We start from the raw sequence: 25,081 nt of genomic DNA, 5'->3' as shown, positions 1-25,081 counted from the left end.
GTGACATTCTGTGAGCAACAAGAATTCTGCAGCATCAGTGCATGGGTTTGTTTCTGCTGGCAAGGGACATCTGGAGAACCAGAACTTTTTCTGACCGTGCAGTCAAGCCAGGACATGGATGGGACCCGCACATCTGTATGGATGGCTGATCCCTCCACCGTGCAGTCCCATGCACCCACCTCACACAGGGTGGGTGCTCCTAGTTCTAAGGGCCGTGGGCCCTGAGATGGAAGTAGAGGTGGGTGGAACCTGGCACAGCACCTACAGAAACCTCATTTTTCCTCATGGTCCCCATTTTCGCCATGAAGCCTGACGCACGCAATGGCCATGGCACTTCTCCTTTTAACAAAGGTCCCCCTACAAAGGCTTTCTCTTGCTCTTTCCCCTCATTAGCATACCCAAATCAGGCCAAGGTTTGTGGAAAGCACTTGGCCCTTCCAGCCCTCCCTAGTGCTAGAGTTCCTGAAATTGACCAGCATTGCTGCCCAGTGCCAACAAACAGCTATCCAATGCAAAAGCTGGTGGCGAGGCGCTTCCACCCACTTCACTCCCACACCAATGGAACAGGCCGGACAAACCCCAGCTATGCTTTGTGAACCTGTAACGGCCATTCCAAGTGCCCCACCATCAATTGGAGTTGTCGGCAAAACCTTTGTCTGAGCTGACCCGTCCCACTGCAATGTGGGCCCAGCCCCAAGAACCACCCACTTTTCCACAGGAACTCTCCGCACCCTGCAGGACCACCATGCATAGTGTGTTCTTTAGGCTGGAGCACACAGTTCAAGGGTCAGGGTCGCAGCACCCCTACGTCTGTCCATGCAGATGTGTCTCCGTTACCAGTAGGATGAGTACCATCTGCTCCCCTGCCAAATTGCAGCCTCTGTGTTATGACCCTCCCTCAGAGACACAGTTGAGGCCAATGGAGACACTTTATTGGAGGGCTTTAGTGGTGAAGGAGTTGAGGGAATCCGGTTCCACCTCGACTAAACTGCAGGGGAAATTAGCGTGACGTTCCAGTGGCGGCTTCCAAATGGGCCACAGGACTAAGGGGGCAGCAGGGAGCATTCATTCAGTTAACACCTTCTGAAGGCAGGCTTCTTCTGTGACCCGGGTGCAGTGTAGTCTGTGGGGTCATCAGTTGGAGCCGCAGCTTTTCCTGTTGAATCCCTGCCTGCTGAATGAACAAATGCAGATAGGAGCATCCACAACAAGGGTCCAAAAACTCCTTGGTGTGCACTGATTGGTCCACAGGGGTCACCAGAGAGTCTGTGGCCTTTAGGGCAGACCTATGCTGCAATTGCCCACCCACATAGGCTTACACCATGCACAACTCCTTCATTTGTCTGGTGCTCATATTTGAGCCATCAACAAATGAGGGGTCCACCGTGGCAGCTGCTTTACATGTCTGTGCTCCTGCAATGGAATGTGTTAGAAGATTGTATGCTTGTCCTCTCTACTCAGGATAGTGGGGCTTGGCACCCCCCTCCCTGGCACCCTGACTGAGGGGGAACCCAGCAATTGCCAAAGCTGTCAGTCCAGTGCAGAGCTCTTTGGTCCTCTCCCCCGGCAGCTATTCTTAACCCCCTTTGTGCGTTGGGGTGCAGTGCGGGGCGGGGGTGTCTGGAGCTCCTGCCGCCCCCTTGGCTGCCGGTGTTGGATGCAGGGGGCAGCATTGCCGGGACAGCTCCCAGCCAAGGACAGGTGAAAATGGGGAAGGAGGAACGGACCCCTGCTTACCTGTCAGTGTGCCTTTGGGTCCTCGCTGAGGAAATGGGGTACCTGTTTGTTTTAAGAACTGGGAGAGGTCAGCCAAAGAGTGTAGACTGTGCTCTCCCTGTTGGGTGTTGTTGCAAAGTGCTCGTTCAGTGGTATTAAGTGTTCTCTCCATGCTTTTCCCACCACCAAGGTGCCTCGGCACTCACTCCAAGTCTGCATGGCAGGGAGCTGTCAGACAGCATCCTGTGCCACACATTGTGTGTTGTGGGGCATTCTGGTGGAAGTATTTGTAGGGCTGGGAGGCGTGATTGAGTGCTGGTGTGGGGGCTTGTGTCCCCATGCTGTGTGAGTACTGGGTTGTGCTCATTTAAAGCAATATATGAAGCTAACTAAGTTTTCCCCTTGTTGGAATACACTAGTGTATTAACTGCAAAAATGATAGTGTTTGAAATTGTACAGTATTTGTTACCAGAACAATTTAGCCCACAAAAATTATACCAAAATATTCATTGTTAGAACTTGGTTAGCCTGAAGGCTGATTTAAAAAAAAAAAAAAGTACAAATTTAAGCCAGCAATTCAGAAAGCTGTCTAGAGAAGTAATTATATTTTAGTTTTAGGTATATTACTTTTTTAATGTGTATGTTTACTTCAGTTTGGAATTCCCCCTCTGTGCATTGATGAGATTGGGGCTGAGGGTGGGTTGCAGCTGCTTTCTTGAAAACAGAAGAAACAGTTCATGTGTGCTTAAAAACAATTATTATAGAATTAACTGACCTCCTGTAAGTGTTTGTTCTTTCAGCAATTTCTCGCATGAAGCTTGTCTACCCTTCTATTTTCTGTAATTGTACATTGCTAATGGAATTTGAAGTTATCCTGTGCTTTTGCTTATGCTTGAAGATACGTGTAAAATTACGCTTCTGTAATCTGGCAAAATATTTTTGCCTTTACATGCAACAGAAGTAAAACCACCTCTAACTTCTGATATGTACCAAGTTATTTTTCATTCTTGAGTACTGTGTTAAAGTGATTTTGGACACTTTATCTGTTATTACCCAATCGACTTTGAAGTTTTAAAGAATACAATCCATAATGAAGGGAGCGTTTACTCAGTGTCACTCTTTGAAAAAAAGAAATTGAGTCAAATGAACTTACAGTGGTCTTTTAGAAATGGTAGCAGTAAAACATTAGGTTATATTGACTTGTTAAAATAGTTGCAACTAGAGATGCTGCAAAACTCACACCCCACTTTGAATAAAACTTTGTTGGTCTTAAAGGTGCCATGGACTCAAACGTTGTTCAGCTAATTTTCTTGTAGTGCGGATTTCTCTCATTCATAATACCAATATTTTACAAGTTCATGTGCTGCTTTTGCATTTGTGTGGTTTGCATCTTTCATCACGCTAACTGCCTGAATGATTCCTGATTCTTTGTTTCTGAAAGCATTACATAAGCATTTGGTAATGCACACAAACAAAAGCAACTGTGTCTGTTATGTCCACAGCATCATGTAAATTATTGTGCTTTCATTCTAGTCTTGCCCCTGTGTCTCCTGCCTTGCAGAGAGCCCAGTCGTTTGGATGGGGCTGCTGCTTTTCCATTTGGGGAGGAGTCCCGAGAGAAGACTGCAGTAGTCTTTGATGACAGGCACCTCTTCTTCATGACTGCCTCACTCTTGCTTTCTCCTCTGGGAGCAGAGCCATGCCGCTGGAAGAATAACATTAGCTCTTGTAGATGGCCAGTTATGAAGCATCTCTCCCTTATATATAAAGCCATAGTGGGCTCCAACATTCCAAAATGCACACATTTAGTGTTTGGCCGCAAGAACTGTCAGTCAGAAGACGCTGGCTGGGTTGACTGGCTGCTTTGTGCAGTCCCGCCCAGCGTTTCAAGGTCTTTTGCATATGGAAGCTGATTGGACTTCATTCCACACCTCAAACTCCCCCCCCCCGCAAGGCAGTTGGAATTGCCAGTTGCATATGGAACCTACTGTATTCTGAGGTAAAATATGTCCTCACTCACAACACATCACTTCCCCTTCAAAAGAAACAAACCAAATAACACAATCATGCCACATCACAAAGAAGACAGATCACACCACAAGCGGAATACCACAAGGTAAAAAATGATAGGAAAAGGTGCCAGCAGTCACCCCATTACTGCCACAGATGGTGTGCAGGTCTCAGGTTCACGTTTTAAAAGCTGCCTGGGGGATTCTGGACCATTCACACACTTTCAACCTTAACATACCTCATAGGGTAGTTGTGCGGATCATATGGGGGAGAGGATATTGATGTCAGCTGCTTTGGTTCCCACTGCAGGGAAAGACTGCCCTTTCCCTAGGCAGAGGCTGGGGGGGGGGATGTAAACCTGAAGACAGACAGGCAGATAAAGGTAGGCTGATGGTTACCTGGAAAGGACATAGGGTTGCCAACTCCAGGTTGGAAACTTCCAGGATATTTTGGGGATGAAGCCTGCTGAGGGTGGGGTCAGAGGAGGAGGAGGAAGAGGGGGACTGCAGACAGATACAATGTCATACTCCCCACCCTCCAAACAAGCTGTTGCCAGTCTCCAGGTGACAGCTGGAGAGCTCTTAAAGCTTTGGTGCTAATTCAAAGTGTTGCAATTTTGTGTTTTGGAAAATCTTTAGGAATTGTTTGGTGCATTTACCATGGGGCACCCACCCAGAGCCTCTGGCATTTTCTCACTCTGCTGGCATCAAAACCAATTTAAGGCAAAATAGAGATATGGAGACTTTTCCATCCTCCTTTGCATCAATTTGTCTTTGTTGGCAATGGCAACCCTAGGCCTGCAAGCACTCTCAGGGTGACTTCATGCCTCCAGACTGGCATGGCATCACTATCCCTGGCTGCTTGCTCCTGTTCAGCCGGAGCATCCCTATGGAAGCTGACTGGGTGAGTTCGGACCAGCCACAGACTTTCTGCCTAACCTACCTTACAGTGTTGCTGTACAGATCGCAAAGCCAAAGAGAATGAAGTAAGCTGCTTTGCTCCCTGCTAATGAGAAAGACAGAATTTTGCCTACAAAGAGGCTGCTGAGAGGGGAGGAGATAAAGTTGCCAGTTTTAGGTATGGAAATTCCTGGAGATTTGAGGAGTGGAGCCCGGAGAGGGGGACCTCAGACAGGTACAGCGCCATAGACTCCACCCTCCAAACCAGCCATTTGCTCCTGGAGAACTATTGTTGCCAATCTTGGCCCAGCAGCCATCAAACCATTCTCTTCAACCCCCTGCTGTGCAGCTGACTTTCCCCTAGGGTTGCCAATCTCCAGATGGGACCTGGAGATCTCCCGCTGTTACAATTGATCTCCAGATGACAGAGATCAGTTCCCCTGGAGAAAATGGCTGCTTTGGAGGGTAGACCCTATGACATTATACCTGCTGAGTCCTTCCGCCCCCCTGCCCAATGCTGCCCTCTACAGAATCCACCCCCCAAATCTCCAGGAGGTACTTTACCTTCTTCCAGCCTATGCATTCATTACAAATCACATCTTTCTAGATCTTGTTGTATTGCTTTAACAACGGGCTTTACTGCTAGTGGTGTCATAATACGTAACATAGGCAGAGCATTGTACAGTAGCCTAGGCAACATTACGCCTTTCCCTGCGCACAAACCGTAATTGTCAATGGAATTCTGAAAAGGTGGACTTTTTGTCTGTATGTGGATACTGCTCATAATTAATCTAATTAAGATTTGAGTGTAAAAACGTAATGGGATATTTAATGGGAGCAGCATTTGGATCAGAAATATGTCTTGTGCCTTATCCTTTCTTTGCAAGCTACAGCTGAATTGAGAACGTACATTGTGGAATGGAGGCAAGTATATGAAGGGGGGGCCACACTTACCCCACTGATGTCAACCCACCTGTGTTCTGGAAATTCACTTAGCAGTTTAAATTTTTTACATGAAGAAATGCACCATGTGCTTGTAGCACAGGTGCTGTTGACTTTGGGGGTAGCTGGGAACACCTTATTAAAGGGGTGCAAACAGATTGTCCAAGAATGCTTTCATGGATGAAAGAGTCTTTGTGTAATGTTTCCAATAAAGTTAAAGAATTCTGGATTTTTTAAAATCATTTTGGCTGGATCTATGCATCATTTTGGGGGGTTAATTTCTACCCCCTTTTGTTAACGGGTATAGCTTTTGGAGGTGTTAACATGTTTCTTTGAAACATTAGTGTATCTGCTTGTTATCATAATGACCCAAAGAAGGCTAAAGATAATCTCAGATGTGAGTAGCTATTTTTGCTTAATGAATTAATCCGATGATAATTTTTTTCCTGGATCAAAGGCTAACCATTCCAGATAAATCTTCTCAACAGCATACATACATTTGTTGCAAAAGGTAATACGGATATTATTTTCAGGAAAAGACCACAGGGTTCCAAACTATGTGTTGGCCATAATAGACACAAATACATCCAGATATTATGATAGAAACAATCAGCTTCCTACTTCAAGAATGCTAGGTTGGATTGTTACATTACTAGTTTGATGCTACTTAATCTGAAGTCAGATAGTTCTGGCAAATCCCTTTACATGGCCGCTTAACTTTTGGGACCTAGAAATTTGAAGTTTCAGCTGGTTTGCAGGAATACTCTTCCGCCATGGAGCTATGTCAGAAGTGTTTGGATTAGCAAAAACAAAACAGAAAGCTCAGTGCTTTCTGTCAGTGAGTAGAGTTTCCCCATTTTTATTCTTGATAATAAATAGTTTGTTCACAGGGCAGTCGAGCCCCTGTGTGCTGGGTAATGAATGAGCCAGTATGAATGCATCTCTCTTGGGATAGGCTCTCTTAAAGAGGCAGAGTGCTGAGTAACAGTTAAGTTTGAAGACACAGTCCTGCCATTAATCCAAAACCACGTGGAAGCAGATTAACATGGAGTGAAATTTCAAATAAGAATTTAATTCTTGCTTCTAGTCAAAAGGTAACTGTTCTGACACAGGCAAACTATTGGATAAACTTTTACAGTTTCACTAAAAAGAAAGCTAAAGTGTCAATCTCAGAAGTCTAAATACAGCATTTGTCAGAACTGCCTGTAAACGTTCCGAATAACTACTAAAGCACCACTTAAACCTGACTTTTGTTCTTGTATGACCTTCAAAGACTTTGTAAAATGCTTTGGGGTCCTTGCATGATAACTGGAGCAAAATGAAACCACATAACTTGAAGCTGTTGGTATAGTACTTAATGATGGGTCACACTGATGCCTAAACTTCACAATACATTCTTTCCCCCCACTCCTCCACTTGCACCTGCTGATGTGTCCTTGGGTCAGTCACAAGCTCTGGCACAGCTGTTCCTGAAAGAGCAGTTTGTGTCAGAGCTCTCTCAGCCCCACCCACCTCACAGGGTGTCTGTTGTGGGGAGGGGAAGGGAAAGGAGTTTGTAAGCCGCTCTGAGACTCCAAGTGAAGGGAGGGGTATAAATCCAATCTTTTCTTCTCTTCTTCTTCTTCTTAATTTCCCCTTCATTTTAGCCTCTTTGGGGGACAATGAGATATAAATATAATATTAGATCCTGCCCAAACTTTTTAGAAGCTATATGAAGTACGAATTTGTAGTAGGATGGAAAGAGAAAGTGGGATTTAAGAGAACAGTAGAGTAGAAGTGCAGGAGGGAAGGAACTGGGTAACAATAGGGTGTGAAAGTGAGGCTTTTGCTGAAATGGGTCTTGAAATAATGTGGGAATGACATTTGCCCCCCAGTAGTGAGGGACCAACTGTTGTATGCCTAAAAAGCAATATTCACACAAGTGAGGCTAGGAAAAGATCAGAGATGCAGACTGGGTTTGTGTAGAAGGGAAATAACATGAGAATGGAGTAGTAGTGTCATCAAGCAGACCTTGCAACTAGAGATATGCTCAGATTATAATGTGATTACAAAGTGAACACCACTTTTAATCACTCAAAAAGACCCACTTTTGTTAAATATTTAAGTTCTAACTTGCATATTACGTTGCCGTCAGTAAACTTGTTTGTGTACAGGGGAAGATACGCCTTTCATGAAACTGAGTCGCTGTCTCACCCTTTTGCCCAACAGAAAACATGTATGCTCGCAGGAGAGATACTTTGCTGTCATGGAGGCTTTGTTTGTCATTTTGCCCACCTGGGCTGGGGGAGCTCACTGGTGCGCTCATTTCTGCTGACTTAGATTGCAAATGTTTGTAGAGGTGTGTTCCTGCACTGTTGCCTGGGAACTCTGGCTCTTTTGTCATGATGTTATGTCCCGTGATTAGTTGGTTGTATGCCAACTACGCAGAGACAAAGTAGCCCATACTTGAAATACTGCTTGTTTTATTATGGATGGGAGCATTTTCTCCTGAGAGAAAATGAACATTACGGGCAAAGGAAGCTCGACTCCTCACCCCAAGCCCATCAATTGCAGGCATTGCAACTTTGCTACTTAAAACTGGAATGTGGGAAGGTACTAAGTCTGGAGAGGGATGCAGCAGCCCTCTCTTATACTGCAGCTTGCCAGTATAGTTTCTTTTCTTCACTGTGTTACAAAATCCTGAAGTCGTGCTGTAGTTTAAAGTTCAGAAACCAAAACCATTTTATACCTGGAGAAGGATTACATAAACGCTTTCTAAAATTTATAAATGTAGAACTTGGGTTTCCCAAACATCTGTATTGTGTCTGCAGTTCTGAAATTCAGACTTACGTTATTGTTGTTTTTTGCTCACTTCTCTCATTTCTCCAGCTATGCCCAGAAACAACTGGTCCATGCAGTTTTGGGGCAAAAAGCTGTTAGAAGCTTTGTCTGTTCATAATTTAGTTTGTAGAAATTATGGTTGGTGTTTTCCAAGATTTGTGTATGTATGTGCACGTTCACATCCACACACAGCTGTATATAAGCTTCATATGCTTCAGTACAAGCCAGTTAATAGGCCTGCCCAACCTATATATCCTAATTGTACACCCTGGGGACTGCAATTGCTTTTATAACTTGTGTTAAATTTTACCTTGTACATGTTCCCATAGGGCCATTAGTGGAGTCTTCTCATAAACTTTAGTTTATGTAGTGCCTGTTCAGTGGCAGTGCCTGATACCTCTGTCCATACTGTGTAACAACATCTTCAAAGCAAAGAGATCAGCACCTGCCGGCTAGATCTCTTGACGTGAAGGTACTAAAATCTGGAACATGCCTTGAAGACAGATTGAGTATAATTGAGCAAACACACCCTCGTAATTAAGCAGTGTTTGACCTTCCTAGTAATTTAATGTGCAGGCTTTGATTTTTCCCTTTCTCCCTCCCTCCTCAACTTCTTGTTTTAGGTTAGAGTACATGGATGCAAGGACATTAAATCTTAATTCTTGAGATTTCTTTCTAAACAAGATTGAGTTTTTCAATATATGTGGATTTAACTGCTTAGTACCTTTATTGGCACGAGTAACAGCTACCTATATAATGCGAGGAAGCTACAATCATTGAACAAAGTCAATCTACTGTTTACTTGGTTGACTGGAGTTGTTGGGGAGTGAAGAGAGAAGCATGGGGTGCAGGGCATGGGAAATGGAAAGTGGCCTATAAATGGAGCAGATGGGGAGGGAGGAAATAGTAAGGACGGGTCCATCCGTGTGAGCAGGCCACTGGTTTTCACTGTGTGGTCCCTTTGTGACATAGCAATGTGGAGATGAGGAAAGCCATGTTGACAGTTTTTTTTAAAAAAAGAATTTTCATGTCATTAAAATTTCAAAAATGCTAACTGATAAAATATTAAATGGCATTAAAATAATAGAATGCAGGTTTCCTAGTGCCACAATTTAAGTCAGCCAGGTCAAAAAACATACTCTGATTATGAATGGATCTTTGTTCAAGCAGTTTGCAAACTCATTGTTGGAAGATGGCTTGGATTAGCGGGAAAGTCTACAGTAAGTAGGAAACTTGCAATAGGAAGGAGGTAGATTTGAGCTGTTCAGATAGAGGTAGAGCCAGTTACGCTGACTATACTTTAAACAAGCTTAGAAGGCCAGTTTGTCGTTGGGAATATGAGGAGAAACTTCATTGTGAACAGGGCCATATAAGAATGCACTTTTCAGCAGCCATTTTCATTATTGTTGTGGCACAGGGGAAAGAAAGGGTGATTGTTTGACTGCAATTGGATTGCCTGGGTGTAATTTGAGCGGCTGCTGGCCCTGCCCTTTGCTGGGCGAGGCTTCTATTTAAGGCTGTACCTTGCCAGAGGCACAAGCAAAGGCACAGGCTCTTGGCCTGCGGCTCTTAGCCTAGGGACTCTTAGCCTAGGGGCTCTGTAAGAAGCCCAGGAAGGACTGGAAAGCCCGGGCCCTAGTCTCCTTGTGTTCCCAGTAAGGTAAGTAGACTTCTGCAAGGACAACCACATAAATACAAAGGGTTTTAAAAGGGGGGTTATATATAATTATTTTTTAAAAGCAATTATGAAGGCAGAATGCTAAGCAGGGGGTTGGGGGCTTTCCAGTGTTTTGCATGGAGTGTCACATGTATGACTATCTGCCCACTGGACAGAAGTCTTGGGTGTGTGCCTGGTGCAAGGAGCTCCTAGTTCTTAGGGAACAAGTTTGCACCATTGAGGCCAAGGTGGCTGACCTGGAGAAGCAGAGACAATCACTTAGGTATGTGGAGAAGACTCTCAGGGACTTGTTAGATATGTCACACTCTGAAAATGGCAGCCCCACCGCTGTCAGGGAGCATGAGGGTTGAGAGGAAACAAGGCACTGTGCTGAGGATAAGGGGAATGTGCCCTCAGAAGGGACCTCTTCTTCAGCTGGTGAACAGATATCCTTTCACACCAAGGAACTATCCCTGGGCAGGGAGGGAGGGGGGCTCATGGTAGCTGGTGATTCAATCCTTAGGCAAGTAGCCAGCTGGGTGGCAAACCCGTGTACTGACCGTATGGTGACTTGCCTGCCTGATGTGAAGGTAGCGGACATTACTCAAGACCAGGACCTCCAAGGTAGCCTTCTCAGAAGTGCTACCTGTTCCACGTGCAGGGCCAGAGAGACAGGCACAGATCAGGAGTCTCAATGTGTGGATGAGACAATAGTGTAGGGGGGGAAGGGTTTAAGTTTGTTAGGCACTGGGATGCTTTTTGGAACAAGAGAGAGCTGTACAAAAGAGACAGTCTCCACATGTCCCGAGAAGAAACCAGCTGCTGGTGCTTAAAATCAAAAAGGTGGCAGAGCAGTTTTAAACTGAATATTGGGGGAAAGCCGACAGGAGATGAAAAGTTTCTGGTTCGGGATGGCTCATCTCAAAGAGATGAAGGAGTAGCTGTTACTTTTCTACAGGGAAATTGATTACAATTGTCCACTGAGACTGTGGCTAACAATATGGACTGCCTGGCAAGGTCTCGAGGCAGCAGGAGGAAGGTTCCGGGCCTAATATGCATGGGAAATTATAAATGTTTATATACAAATGCTAGAAGTCTCCATGGTAAAATCAGGGAGTTGAAATGCTTGGTGTTGGGGGGGAAATAGACATTTTGGGTATTTCAGAAACTTGGTGGGATGAGGAAAATCTGTGGGATACAGTGATTCCTGGCTATAAATTATATCAGAAGGAGGGGGGGTTGGAGGGGGGGTGGCTCTGTATGTCAGAGAGGGTATACAGTCCAGTAAGATTGAGAGGGTAAGAGAATTGCACTCACTTCTGGAAATGCTATGGGTTGAAATAGTGGGCCCAAAAGGAAGCTTAACACTGGGAGTTTATCGGCCACCAGATCAAAAGATGGAGGAGGATTATAAAATGATGAATGAATTAAAGATAGCGGCGAGATGAAATAACTGTGTTGTAATAGGTGATTTTAACTATCCTCGCATTGATTGGGCCAATATGTGTTCAAGTCGGGAAAAAGAGATTGAGTTTCTAGACACTCTTAATGACTGTGCTATGGAACAGATGGTCACAGAACCTACCAGGGGAGAGGCGATTCTGGATCTGGTCCTAAGTAATGCCCAAGACCTGGTGAGAGATGTAAAAGTGATTGCACTGCTTGGGAACAGTGACCATAATGCTACTGAGTTCAACATTTGTATAAATAGGGAGTTGCCCAAAAACATCAACACAACCACTTTTAATTTTAAAGGGGGTAACTTCTCTGAAATGAGGGGACATGTGAGGAGGAAACTGAAAAAAAAAGTAGAAAGGGTCAAAACCATTGGGGAAGCTTGGAGATTATTTAAAACTACAATCCTAGAAGCTCATAAAAATATACACCACAGGTTAGGAAAGGCACAAATAGGTATAGAAAAAGGCCTGCATGGTTAACGCAAAAAGTAATGGAAGCTGTAAAAGGTAAGGAGGATTCCTTTAAGCAGTGGAAAGCTAGTCTCAGTGAGGTTGATAAAAAAGGAACACTGGCTGTGGCAAATAAAATACAAGTCTGTGATCAGGCAGGCAACAAGGGAATATGAGGAGCATATCACAAAAAACATAAAGACCAACAATAAAACTTTCTTCAAATACATTAGAAGCAGGAAACCAGCCAGGGAGGCAGTGGGGCCCTTGGATGACCAGGGGGTAAAAGGAGTACTGAAGGATGATAGGGAAATGGCTGAGAAGCTGAATGCATTTTTTGCCTCTGTCTTCACTGTGGAAGATGAGAAGTGCTTGCCCACTCCAGAACTGCTGATTTGGGGAGGGGTGTTGAAAGACCTAAGTCAGATTTAGGTGACGAGAGAGGAGGTTCTACGACTCATAGACAACTTAAAATCTGATAAATCACCAGGTCCAGATGGCATACATCCGAGAGTTCTGAAAGAACTCAAATGCGAACTTGTGGATCTCCTGACAAAAATATGTAATCTTTCATTAAAATCTTCCACCATTCCTGAGGACTGGAAGGTAGCTAATGTCACTCCCATCTTTAAAAAGGGTTCCAGAGGAGAGCTGGGAAATTACAGGCCAGTCAGTCTGATGTTGATACCAGGTAAGTTGGTGGAAACTGTTATTGAGGAAAGAATTAGTAGGCACATTGATGAACAACAAGTATTGAGGCAGACTCAGCATGGTTCTGTAAGGGAAGATCTTGTCTCACTAACCTGTTAGTGTTCTTTGAGGAAGTGAACAAACATGTGGACAAGGGGGACCCAATAGATGTTGTTTACCTTGGCTTCCAGAAAGCTTTTGATAAAGTTCCTCATCAAAGGCTCCTAAGTAAGCTCAATAGTCATGGGATAAAAGGAAAAGTCCTCTTGTGGATCAAAAACTGGCTAATTAATAGGAAGCAGAGAGTGAGTATAAATGGGCAATTTTCTCAGTGGAGGGTGGTAAGCAGTGGGGTACCACAGAGATCAGTACTCGGTCCGATGCTTTTTAATTTGTTCATTAATGATTTGGAGTCGGGAGTAATCAGTGAAGTGGCTAAACTTGCGGATGACACAAAATTGTTCAGGGTGGTGAAAACCAGGGAGCATTGTGAGGCACTCCAAAGGGATCTGTTGAGGATGGGTGAGTGGGCATCAGCGTGGCAAATGGGGTTCAGTGTGGCCAAGTGCAAAGTGATGCACATTGGGGCCAAAAATCCTAACTATAAAAACACATTGATGGGATCCGAACTGGCAGAGACTGACCAAGAGAGAGATCTTGGAGTCGTAGTAGATAACTCAATGAAAATGTCGAGACAGTGTGCGACTGCAGTGAAAAAGGCCAATGCTGTGCTGGGGATTATTAGGAAGGGAACTGAAAACAAATCAGCCAGTATCATAATGCCCCTGTATAAATCGATGGTGTGACCTCATTTGGAATACTGTGTGCAGTTCTGGTCACCACACCTCAAAAAGGATATTATAGCATTGGAAAAGGGCAACTAGAATGATAAAAGGGTTGGAACACTTTCCCTATGAAGAAAGGTTAAAGTGCTTGGGGCTCTTTAGCTTGGAGAAACAACGACTAAGGGGTGACATGATTGAGCTTTACAAAATTATGTATGGGATAGAGCAGGTAGAGAAAGAAGTACTTTTCTCCCTCACAATAGAAGAACTTGTGGGCACTCCATGAAATTGCTGAGCAGTTGGGTTAGAATGGATAAAATGAAATACTTCTTCACCCAAAGAGTGATTAACACATGGAATTCACTGCGACAGCAGGTGGTGGCGACTACAAACATGGACAGCTTCAAGTGGGAATTGGGTAAACATATGGAGCAAAGGTCCACAGTGGCTATTAGCCACAAGGTATAGGTAGGAAGCAAGTGATCTCTGTATTCTTGGTGCTGGGGGGGCAACAGTAGGGGGCTTCTAGTGTACTGGCCCCACTGCTGGACCTCCTGATGGCACCTGGTATTTTTGGCCACTGTGTGACAGAGTGTTGGACTGGATGGGCCATTGGCCTGATCCAACATTTGCTTCTCTTATGTTCTTATGTAATAAGTGGCCAGATTTGTGTGAACTGTCTTTTAGGTATCCAGTTTAAAATAAGAGAGAGAGCGAAAAAGAAGACCGCTTGCAAAATATGTCTTTGGTTCCAGATGCCTAAGTTTAAGTATGTGTACAACTATTTCCTAACCCTCCTAAGGAAACAGCCTAATGAGGACTTAAACATATTCCAGAAGGGATGGAATGTTGAGAGCAGCTGAGTGTCAGTTGAGGGCAACTGAATGAGAAGACCAGTCCCCCTGCTCTAGCTTTTGAAAGCCAAGACGGTCCTCTGGAAAGAGTATTTTTGAGGGGCGGGATGGGATTTCCAAATGGTTGCCCCCTTTTGCAGCTGTTCTAGCTTGTAGAGATTTAAATGTTGTTTCAAAGAAGAGGGGTTTTAATAGAATAGTGGATCCTTTGATTTAGGAGATTACATATATACTTGTTGAGCTATTAGGAAAGAAATCTGAAAGTGTTAAACTGACCAGAAGGTTACAGTAATAAGTGAATTTTTGAGTTCCCCTAAGGTTAGTTATTCAAAGGGGAGGGGCAGAATGATGTTACAGAGCACTGTGGGAAAGCTTCCAGTGTGCAGCTTATAGATGTATTTAGATGAAGTCTGAAATGGGTTGCATATTTAATTAAATTAGATGGTGTAAATGCAGAACCAGTTACAACATTTGTACCTGCTTTGTTGGGGGACGTGGGTAAGGTTACGGAAAAACTGGGTTTTTTATATCCTTTTCAAGTCCATTATGACCCTAAATGCATTGAAGAACTGAACAGTGATTACAGTATGTTTAGGGAGAGTAATGTAGCTTCAGGAGAAAAAACAAAGGTAATAGCCACAGCAGTAGAATATGTCATGCTTGGGAGAACCATAGGTCTTTCTTGCTTTAGCTTTGGTTTCTGGATGTCACTGTTGACTATCTAGGAGTGGACTATACATGCAAAGCAAGGTCTTTGATTAACAGTACCTGTAGCTTATTATCAATATGTCCAGCTTCTCCAAGATCTTTACTAGATGAGGCCAGTGAAAATAAATGGTCAGCAATGAGTCATCTGACATAAGTAAATTTCTTCCTGGTGAGTTGGAGAAGGAAATGACAGGTTCATGCTGTATGAAAAGCACGCCAGCTTCTGTTGAGCTATGGTACAACATGGTGTCACAGCCATTGCCTAGAATCACATCACTATGTAAACCAATGGAGGCATTTTGCTGAGAAGTCCTTGGCTAGTTTTATTTAGAAATTACATTGCACTTTTGCTCTGTGGTGCCTTCCCTTGGATAGAGATGCAGAAGAAAGAGGGTGAATCTTCATTGACCTCTCCAAATGCTTAAACTTAGGCAGACTGGTATTGATATTGACTTTCTTGGATGGTATCCTGTGAACCACAAATGGAATGTGCTCACAGTAAGTGGAGTTTTCCCACCCACACCTGCTACTCATCTATTTATTAGAATATTTTTAGCTGCCTTTTCCACTTGGCTCAAAGCAGGATCATTATTGAGCAAAATTTTCGCCTCAAAAGTTCAGGATCATCATAGGCAAAATGTTGTGAGGCATGGTGAGCTGCAGTGAGGAGGCAGAATTGGGTGAAGTCTCTCCTCCCCTTTGCACCAGTGGAAAACCTGCATGCATAGAAGGGAGGAAGTGGGCATGATCTCACTCAGCCTCCCTCTTCTTACTGCAGACCCTCCCCATGCCTCTTGTCTATGAGGTTATCTGGACCCCCAGTATTGCCTTTTCAATGGTTTTAGGGGGCTACTGGGAAAGGGGAAGGAAAAGAGAATTCTGACACTATGGATACCTTCTCACAGTTCATAGGGTACAACCCATTGTATTATAGGTAGGAGACTATTCTGGTCATCTCATTGATTATGAAAGAGTGATTAACTACCCGAAATAAGTTTTTCAGTATAGTCTTCATAGAAGACATTCTTCATAGAAGAATTATATGCCATAATAGCTTATATCCAAAACTGTGTTTTAGTAGGCAACATAGACTTCATTAAAGTGCATTTAATGGCAGTCTTCTGCAATCTAGTACTATTTTCTTGATTTCATTTTTAGTAACTAATATGCTGGCACTGTTTTTAAACTGTTTAATTTTTCATTTTGTTTTATAGGGGACCAGAAGACACTTGCTTTGAGTATGGCGTTTTCCCTGCTATTTTGAGTTTTCCTCTTGACTACCCATTAAGCCCTCCAAAGATGAGGTTCACGTGTGAGATGTTTCACCCCAACAGTAAGTTCTTCAGATAGGTAACACCTTGTCTGATCATACAGATGACATATCCTATTTACCATTGTGGCATTCTCACAGTGGAAAATTAAAGGACCCTTTGAATACTTGTTTGAATGTTTTAACTAGTAGCAGTTGCCTAGACGGAGCTCTAAATTCTATTTCAGACACTTTGAATACTTTTATACTATAATGCATACTTTGAATAGCCAAACAAGACTTGGGAAGATGCAGTGCATTTTCTCTTTGTAACTAACAGCATGGGAAGCCCTGATTTGAATTGTAGCCACAGTGGGTGTTTGGGAGGGAAGGTTCTTCCCAATTGTATCATTTTCCTGACTTCCAGCAACCTACCCCCGATGTTAAATGCATGGGGGGAAATATACTGAGATAATATAGACAATCTGTGTGCTTCACCTACAGTGGAAAAGTGTAGAGGAAAGAGTTAACCCCACAATGTAGTCCCAGAACTTCCAATGAAGGAGTAACACACTAGAGAACAGTCATAGATCTTCCATATTTTTGTCTGTCTTGGCCGGTTTGTGTGGAGCTACTCTTTTCTGCGTTTTCAAGCAAAAAAAAGGGGGGGGGGAATATATTTGCAAATATTTTCCCAACAGTGCTGTAACTTGATCTATCCTCAATTTTGTTTGGCAGTTCATCAGTGCTAGAGGGTGCTCTAGCTTCACATGTCCTTTGGTACAGAAGACTGGGAATTTTGGAACATTTAGTTCTGATTTAAGAATTCTGATAACTTGATTGAAATCCTATTAAAAAACCCTCCTTTTTGTTTCTGATATTGTTCCACTGGTTTCACCAATGTAATTTGCCAGAAGCTATATTTTTGTCTGCCTTTTTGTCTGAATGGTATACTGATGTAGCATCTTGAGAAAGAATAGTATGGTAGTAATCTTCTTTCACATTCTGTTCCTAAGCTTGCAAGCTATATTGCTTTGCGATTTTGCAAGATTCTGTTTTCTTTGCTCCATTTACCTTCATCCCTCAGATGAGTATTACTGATCCATCAGTATGTTGCTTTTCTTCCCTTGAGCCACGTCAGTAACCAATCCCTACCCTAGGGCTGTGAAACTGTTGTAAATGCAACAGCCTATATATAGCACTTAACATGTTGTAAACTTGCACAGATATTAGCTGAAGGGAAAACTGGAAAATGTGCTTGGCAGCTTTCACTGGCCCATTTAAAAGGGCTGTATTTGGGTGGAGGGTGGCTGGTTGGATGATAAAATAGTATTGGGAGTAAATTTTATTTACTTCATTTTATACTTCATCTTTCTTCCCATTGGGGCCCCCAAGTAGCCGGCATCATTCTCCTGTCCTCCGTTTTATACTTACAACCACCCTGTTGAACTGTGTTAGGCTGAGAGTGTGTGACTGACTCAGTGTCACCCAGCAAGCTACCATGGCAGAGTGAGGATTCAGACCCAACCTGACACTCTAACCGCTACGCCGTGCTGGAAAAAATAAGTGAGCCAAACCTTTTACACAGTAACAGGTTAGAATAGCATTACCATGTTTATTTCCAGCATGATCTGCCTCCATCCCATTCGGAGACTAAAAAAAGGATGAACACACCACACCCTGATGCATGATGAAAAGGTGCACAGAAGATTTATTGAACAAAGTCTTAATGGTTCTATAAATCCTCTGTGCACCTTTTCAAAATAATGTCCACAAAAATGTGTCGTAGGTTCAGCTATAAAGACCTTCTTTGGGGAATATGAGATGAGAAACTAATAGCAGGCACTCTTCAAAAATGTTGGGTTGGGTTCTATGACTGCACACACAAAAGGCAGATCTGTTCTCACCTTCCCCTTCTCACTGCAGCTATTTGTAGGCCGAAAGCAGATATTGTCTGGGGTCTCAAGAAACCGGTGGACAAAAAGCTCCCAGATAACGGGGGCTATGGTGAGGAGAAATTGGGTGAAATTCACAGAGTCATAATCTTATTCCTGTTGAGACTGATCCAGGGGCTTTTGTCTTCCCCTTGCCCCAGCTTTCCAAACACATGAATGGAGTCCATGCCTTGTTACAGAACTCTTATTACAGACTAATATTGTAGTTTTGTGATATTTGTGCAGTCTCAAAAATCTGTCTACATCTAGTCATCTTTACTCTCATTTTCAGAAAGTCTTGCTTGGGTAGGAACAAAAAGTAACTCCTTATTCAAGACCATATATTTTTCCGTAGTTGATGTCTTCTGTGTGTGTGTGTGCACTTTGTTTTTACAAAGATGCTCTTGTTTGAATTGTACCATCTTGTGTTTTGGATTATGATATTTAAGAAATGGATGTTTTATCACTGATATCTAATGACATGTTCCACTTGGGATTCAGTAGTCAATGATGGCTCGTTTACTAGAACTGCCAAGGATATATGCTGTTGTTGTCATAGTTTGATCCTAACTGTAGGCTCATCTGCAGTGGAAAAGAAGCGACAATTTTTGCCAAGTCCCCTTTGCCACGTTTTGTTCCCATGCTGCTTTCAGGGATTTATTATTTTGGGGGGCTCTGCAGCTGACAGCAGGAGAGAGGAAACAAGACCATTTGTTCTTTGAGCACTCTGCTGTTCATGCTGTGTCTAAGCCATAATTTTATATTAGAAGGTTATTCTTCCCCAAATGATTTTTGTTCATAGTTTGTTGAATCAGTTTATGGCCCAGGTCTCTGGACCCATTATTCTCCAACATCATATTAATTAGCAGCTTTCTTGAAGGTAGGCTCTCTCTAAGCCTGATATTTTTCAGACATTTGAGCAATTACTCATATTTTATCTTGATCTCCATATTCGTTTGGTGCCTCATCTTTTTGGCTATGATCAGAATGGTTTTAAAGCTTGAACATCTTGTGGCTACCTAAGGATATTCAAGCTACCTTTTAACAGTGAGGTGGCCTCAAGCAGGGGTCCCCAAGTTTGTGCCCATGGGCACCTTGATCCCCACCAAGTATTTTTAGAAAGTGGGTGGGATCAGGTGGGGCTTTTGCCCAGCAAGACTTCTGATTGGCCATTGGAGATTTGATTGGCACTAATGCAGATTTTTTAAAAATGTTGCTTTGGCAGCAATTGCCACCACCACACAAGGATCTTCACTGTGTGACAGAAAGTAAGCTACAGCAGCCATTTTGTGGCTGGCTCTGTCTCCTGCAGTGGCCATTTTGTAGCTGCACCCATCACACTGTATCAGAATTCCAAAGGTGCCCACAAGGTCAGAAAGGTTGGGGACCCCTGGTCTAGAGAGTTTTTTTTGCAGGTATGGCAGGAGGCTTAATCTTCAGCTATTCCCTCCTGAGTTTACAAAGAAGATGATGCTTCACTTGTAAAGTATGTGTTCCTCTTTTCAGTTTATCCAGATGGCAGAGTTTGCATCTCTATTCTTCATGCCCCTGGAGATGATCCCATGGGCTATGAGAGCAGTGCCGAACGATGGAGCCCTGTACAGAGTGTAGAGAAGATTCTCTTGTCAGTGGTCAGCATGCTGGCAGGTATGGAACAAATTTATTTGCAGATCTTCAGCTAGAAGAACTGTTCTGATAGTTACAGCCAGGGGTCATTTCCTGCAGGAGCGCACAGGAGCGGAGCTCTGGCAGTAAAGAGCCCAGGGGGGCGGGCACATGCAACAAGCCCCATCCCCTTCTCCCAGCAGCCCTCAGTCAGAGCAAGAAGCAGCCAGGTAAGTTGCAGAGCTCCCCCATAGATAGCAACCCAAAACCGTCCAGTGGCACCTTTAAGACCAAGTTTTATTCAGGTACAAGCTCTCCATCCTCTGTGAGGACAGATCTGCACGTACTCCCCCCAATAACTAGCAATCCAAAAGAGTCCAGTGGAGCCTGAGCGGTGGGTGTTGCCTTTTGACACACTTCTGGTGATGTCAGGGGGTGTGGCATATGCTAATGAGTTATGCTAATGAGTTACACTAATGAGCTCCTGCACCTCTTTTTCTACGAAATTACCCCTGGTTACAGCCTACCATCCTTCTCTAGTACTGCAGTGCAGTGCTGTTCATGCATGCTTTTTGTAATATCTCTTCTTCACCCCCTCCACTAGACTTCTTCTCTTTGTACATCTGTGTGTGTGTTTGTGTGCATGCTTGTGTGTGTGTGTGTGTAATGCTTATGTGACAATAAATTTGGTGCCATAAGACTCTTCGTTATTTTTGCACTGATATAGATATAATTCGAAGGTGTGAGATCTGCCTGATTTTCCCCATTTCTTTTTCTTTGTCCCATCTCCTTTTCTTTTCCCCATTTCAGAACCAAATGACGAGAGTGGAGCCAACGTGGATGCCTCAAAAATGTGGCGGGAGGATAGAGAGCAGTTTAACAAAATAGCCAAGCAAATTGTTCAGAAGTCACTTGGACTTTAAAGAGAAAGGAAGACTGGAAAATTGACAATCGTAGCATTTTGAACTCTCTCAAGACTGACAAATGGCAGTACTGCCCATTGGTACCAAAAGCAAATCTTGCAAAATTGTCAACTGAGTTTCATAAGTTCCCCCCTACCATCCTCCCTATATTCCTCTTTTAAAAAGAAATATCTAAAAGTACAGTTCTGTGCAGTTACTCCAGTCTTCGCCTATTGAAATCAATAGGTTAAGATTGGAGTAACTGCAATAGGATTGCATGATATTTAAGCAGATATGATACAAATGGATTTAGCGGTATGGTAAAAGTTGTGTAGTGCTGTAGTCATGTTGAACTACGGAAAACTTGGGAATCTTTCCTATTATGTGGCTCTCCAGTTACATTCTTTTTATTTTCCTTCCCTACTTTAGTGCAGATAACAGTGCAATACTGTGCACTTTCTGGTAGCTGGACTGAATTTACAAGTGCCCAGAGCAGCAGAAAAAGGCATCTTAAACACTATTGAAATCAGTTTGATGGAAGCAGAGAGCTACCCTTTAAGGATATTGTTCTTAGATAATTTCACATAACTTAAGATAAATGGAGAGCTGTTTAATGTCTTTCTCCTTGAGGACATTAAATATTAATGCAACAGAGTTCTTAGGCCAGATTATTTTGTGAGCAACTGAATGTCTGTGTCTAATGAAGGTGATCCATGAAAAGAGTGATCAGTGTAATTGGCAACATGCTTCTAGATATAGCATTTTATCTGCCCATAGGATATCCCTTCATATGGCGGCTTTTGAAAGCCTTCAAGCATGCCGAGTTTGGTGTTGAGGCACTTGTTGAACTTGTTATGACTTCAGTAGGCTTGATGTCATATGAGTAATCATCATTCCTAAAATATCTTGGATGCCTGAGACAGACTCCCCTATCTGAATAGATGCTGGAGATAACTAGCTACCTGTCTGGCTGTACTGCAGAACAGGAGTCTTTCCCAAGTTGTTATTCAGTTCTTTTCATCCCTAATCATGTAAAGAGTCTGGAATCTGGTGTTATTGAGACTAAATGGAAATGGGAAGATTGTAAATCATGGTTTGCAAGTGTATATATTGCTTGGATTAGCAGGAGATGGTGCTTCTTAACATAATTTACTCTTCCACCCTCTTCAGTATTGGAGTGGGAGCCTGTGGGAGTATTTCTGCCCAAGAAGTGTGACTTCCTTGCCTCCCCGGTTCCAATTTGGGGGGCATTTTGAGCTTCAGTGTTGGTGGGAGGAGGAGAAAGCCATGCTCTAAAGGTGGAAATCCTCCAGTCCTTGGAAACACTGTCGGATTTAAGCATTTTTGTTAGTGGCAATTTTAAGAAAATACATACCGCAGGAATGAAAAGTAGTGCCCTGTTCCTCTTTGTTGGTAGGACAAGATACTTAAGGAGCCAGCCCTCAACATGTGTTTCATGGCCAGATTCTTAGGAAGTAATTAACATCTGTGTTTTATCAAAGATCATGTGTCCACAGTGCTTCAGGATACTGAGTAAAGTTACTTTGCAAGAACTCCCATGGACACAGACTTGGGCTGGGGTTACTTTTTATGCTGTTTATACTTGAATTTGAGTTTCAGATTTATAGAGGATTTAGACCAGCAGAAGTATTTTGTTAACAGCATCTTGTGGATCTGAGCTCACATTATAAATATGCAATGTTGAATGTCAGCTGGCCATGTCCTTATTCCCAGTGAGCTGAACTGTGGAGTGAAGTGGCTAATGAAAATTGTTCTGAACAGCATCTACAAATGTTGTTTTTCCTTTGTAAATGGCAGATGCTTGTTCATTTTAATCGATTCAGCATAGCTTAAAGACTGCAACGAGATGACAGCATTCAAAAAAGAAAAGATCTTAACGAAAGCTCTCCTGCTCTAGCTTTGCGCATTGACAGTATTTAAAAACAAAACATGGATTTCTTAAATAAAAGGCATATTTTATTTTATTTTATTGAAAGTGCACTTTTGAAATGAGTCTGGCTTTAAATTACAATAAATGTGGAAGAACATGGGCTCTTCAGAGTCCACAAGAAGGGTGTGGATAGAAAATGAACTATGTAGCACATGTGTGATGTAGAGGCAATATCTGTTTGCTTGAAATATTTATATGCCAGCCTTTCTCCCAAATATCACCGGCAAGTGGTAATAATATAAAAACAATTTGATAAAACAAGAAACATACAAACTCTTTGTGCCCCCACTAGTCAGATAGTCCCAGTTGCCTAGACTCTTGCTATTCCCAAAACTCTGTGGACTAACTCAGTCTTACAGCCTCAGTGGAGAGCCAGGAGAGTAGGACCCCGCTGACCTCTTCCAAGAAGCTGGGGCAGCCACTGGGGAAAAACCCTATCCCTTTGTTTTGGCTGGCATTTGGTGAGTATATAAATGCATACAGGGTTATTTGAATTTATTATACAAGCCGTTACAATACTAACATATAAGCAGGTCTTCAGTGTGCATGTGATGGGAGAAGGTAAATAGTCACCTTTCACATTACAGCATAAGAACAGATTCACAGATCTTCACTATATCTTCCTACTGTAATGGGTAAAGCAGGCTTTCGGAAACAGCATACTGGTGATCCGTTAATATGGATGCAAAACAGGCACTATGCTATATTCAGCAGAGACTGGCTTGCATACTAACTAAGCAGTTTGTCAATGTTTGCTATATAATCTAGGAGCTGGCCTTGTTTTGGAGGAGTGGCTTGCTCTGTTCTCCCAGTAGTACTGAATGTAGATGGGTATGGGGAAAAGGCAACCACATTCCTCTGATGTATTTAAATTTGCTCTTTCTTTTAAATGCAGAGGGTTTTTTTGTAAGGCTGTGGTACAGATATAGTGCCAGGACCATGCCATCCTTTATTCCAAAGGTCCCCAACATGATGCCCTTGGCTCCATGGTATCTGCCAAGACATTTCCTGGTGCCTGCCAAGTGCTTTTAGAAAGTAGGTAGGGCTTTTCACAGCAGGGCTTCTGATTGGCTGTGCAGATTAAAAGGCATCTTGCTAAACAGAATTTCTGCCTGAAGTGTTGGAGAGGTGCTATTAGAGTTTTATATATAACCTATCTCCCTGACATTTTGAGGTTGGCATTGTCTCCTGTGGCAGTCATTTTGTGGTTGCCTCCACCTGCTATAGTAGTCCTTTTGTGATTGTGCCCACCATCCTGGGTTTGAATTCCAATGATGCCTGCAGGCTCAAAAGGGTTGGGGGAAATAAAAAATAAGGCTAAGGCCAATGCTGCAAAAGCAGGTAAAATTATATTTTTTTATTCAGTTAAAATTTTCCAAAAATTTTTATGTGTTTCACCAACAGGCTTCATTGGAGGAATCCGTAATATAAAATATACAATTATGCCACTGAGTTTACATAAATAGTGGTATATTTAAAATTATATAAATAAATAAGGCATTATATTAGAAGTCAAAATCCAGATTGTAAAATGTCAGTCACATACAAAACTGCCAGAGCTCATGCTGTCCTTGAGATTGCCAGAGGAAGAGAGATAAGGTAAAGCTGTCCAGCACCCAACAGGTTTTGGCTCAAAATTAAAAGAATCTCTTTCTGTGCCTAAATGAATATTACAAACCTGTTCATCTTGCAGTAGTTCTTAAAAATACCTCAGTGGTGTAATCTCTCTATATAATCTGTTTTGGTTGTGGTGCTCTCCTGAACATTCCACACGCTCCCAAATCAGTTGGCTCCCTGATCTGTCACTCAGAAGCTGTCCCTATCCACTGGCTGTGTTGCCTGAGTCTCGCCTCTAATATTCTAAACAGTTTGTTGTTCCTCTCCCCCCAGTAGCCAGTCAGAACACAGAGGTCATTTGCATATGTGGCCTGATTGGCCTTTGCCTCTAACATTCTAAACAGTTTGTTGTTGCTGTTGGGAGTCATTGAATGTGCCCTGAGGTAAAATACATATCCCAGTTTTCCCTTAAACAGTCACTGGAGTTGCCAAAATACATATCCAAATCTTCCCTTAAACGGTCACTGGAGTTGCCAATCTCCCTGTGAGGCCTGGAGATCTCCCAGAAATCACCGTGTTCCCCAGCAACAACACATCATTTCCCCTACAGAAAATTTCCCAGCTATTACAATGGCTGCTTTGGGCAGCGGACTCTATGGCATTATACCCTGCTGAAGTCCCTGAGCATCCCAAACCCTGCCCTCCCCAGGCTCTACCCCTCAAATCTATATTTGATTTTAATCAAATCAAATGTATATATTACAGATTCCCCTGACGAAGCCTGTTGGCAAAACATATACGGAATTTTGGGGGAATTTTACCAGAAGAATGTAATATAATTTTACCTGATCTTGCACCTTTGGCCTTGGCCTTATTTTTTATCTCCTGTGACTGG

At 43.0% G+C, this 25,081-nt stretch overlaps 1 protein-coding gene across 1 annotated transcript in view; it reads left to right on the top strand.

The window, feature by feature from the left end:
- The window catches only part of UBE2G2 (ubiquitin conjugating enzyme E2G 2), a 37,637-nt gene extending 15,938 nt beyond the window's left edge, over nucleotides 1-21,699 (top strand). Inside the window, exons 4-6 of the mRNA XM_015406859.1 lie at nucleotides 16,203-16,321; nucleotides 19,678-19,818; nucleotides 20,587-21,699. Of these exons, the coding sequence (XP_015262345.1) occupies nucleotides 16,203-16,321; nucleotides 19,678-19,818; nucleotides 20,587-20,699 (373 nt within the window). The 3' untranslated portion in view covers nucleotides 20,700-21,699. The remainder of the gene's footprint in view (nucleotides 1-16,202; nucleotides 16,322-19,677; nucleotides 19,819-20,586) is intronic.
- Nucleotides 21,700-25,081: the final 3,382 nt, after the last annotated feature.

The sequence above is a fragment of the Gekko japonicus genome, unplaced genomic scaffold (genome assembly GCF_001447785.1).
Source record: "Gekko japonicus isolate JY-2015 unplaced genomic scaffold, Gekko_japonicus_V1.1 scaffold1023, whole genome shotgun sequence".
NCBI lineage: Eukaryota > Metazoa > Chordata > Lepidosauria > Squamata > Gekkonidae > Gekko > Gekko japonicus.
This window is presented reverse-complemented; position numbering and strand designations above follow the sequence as displayed.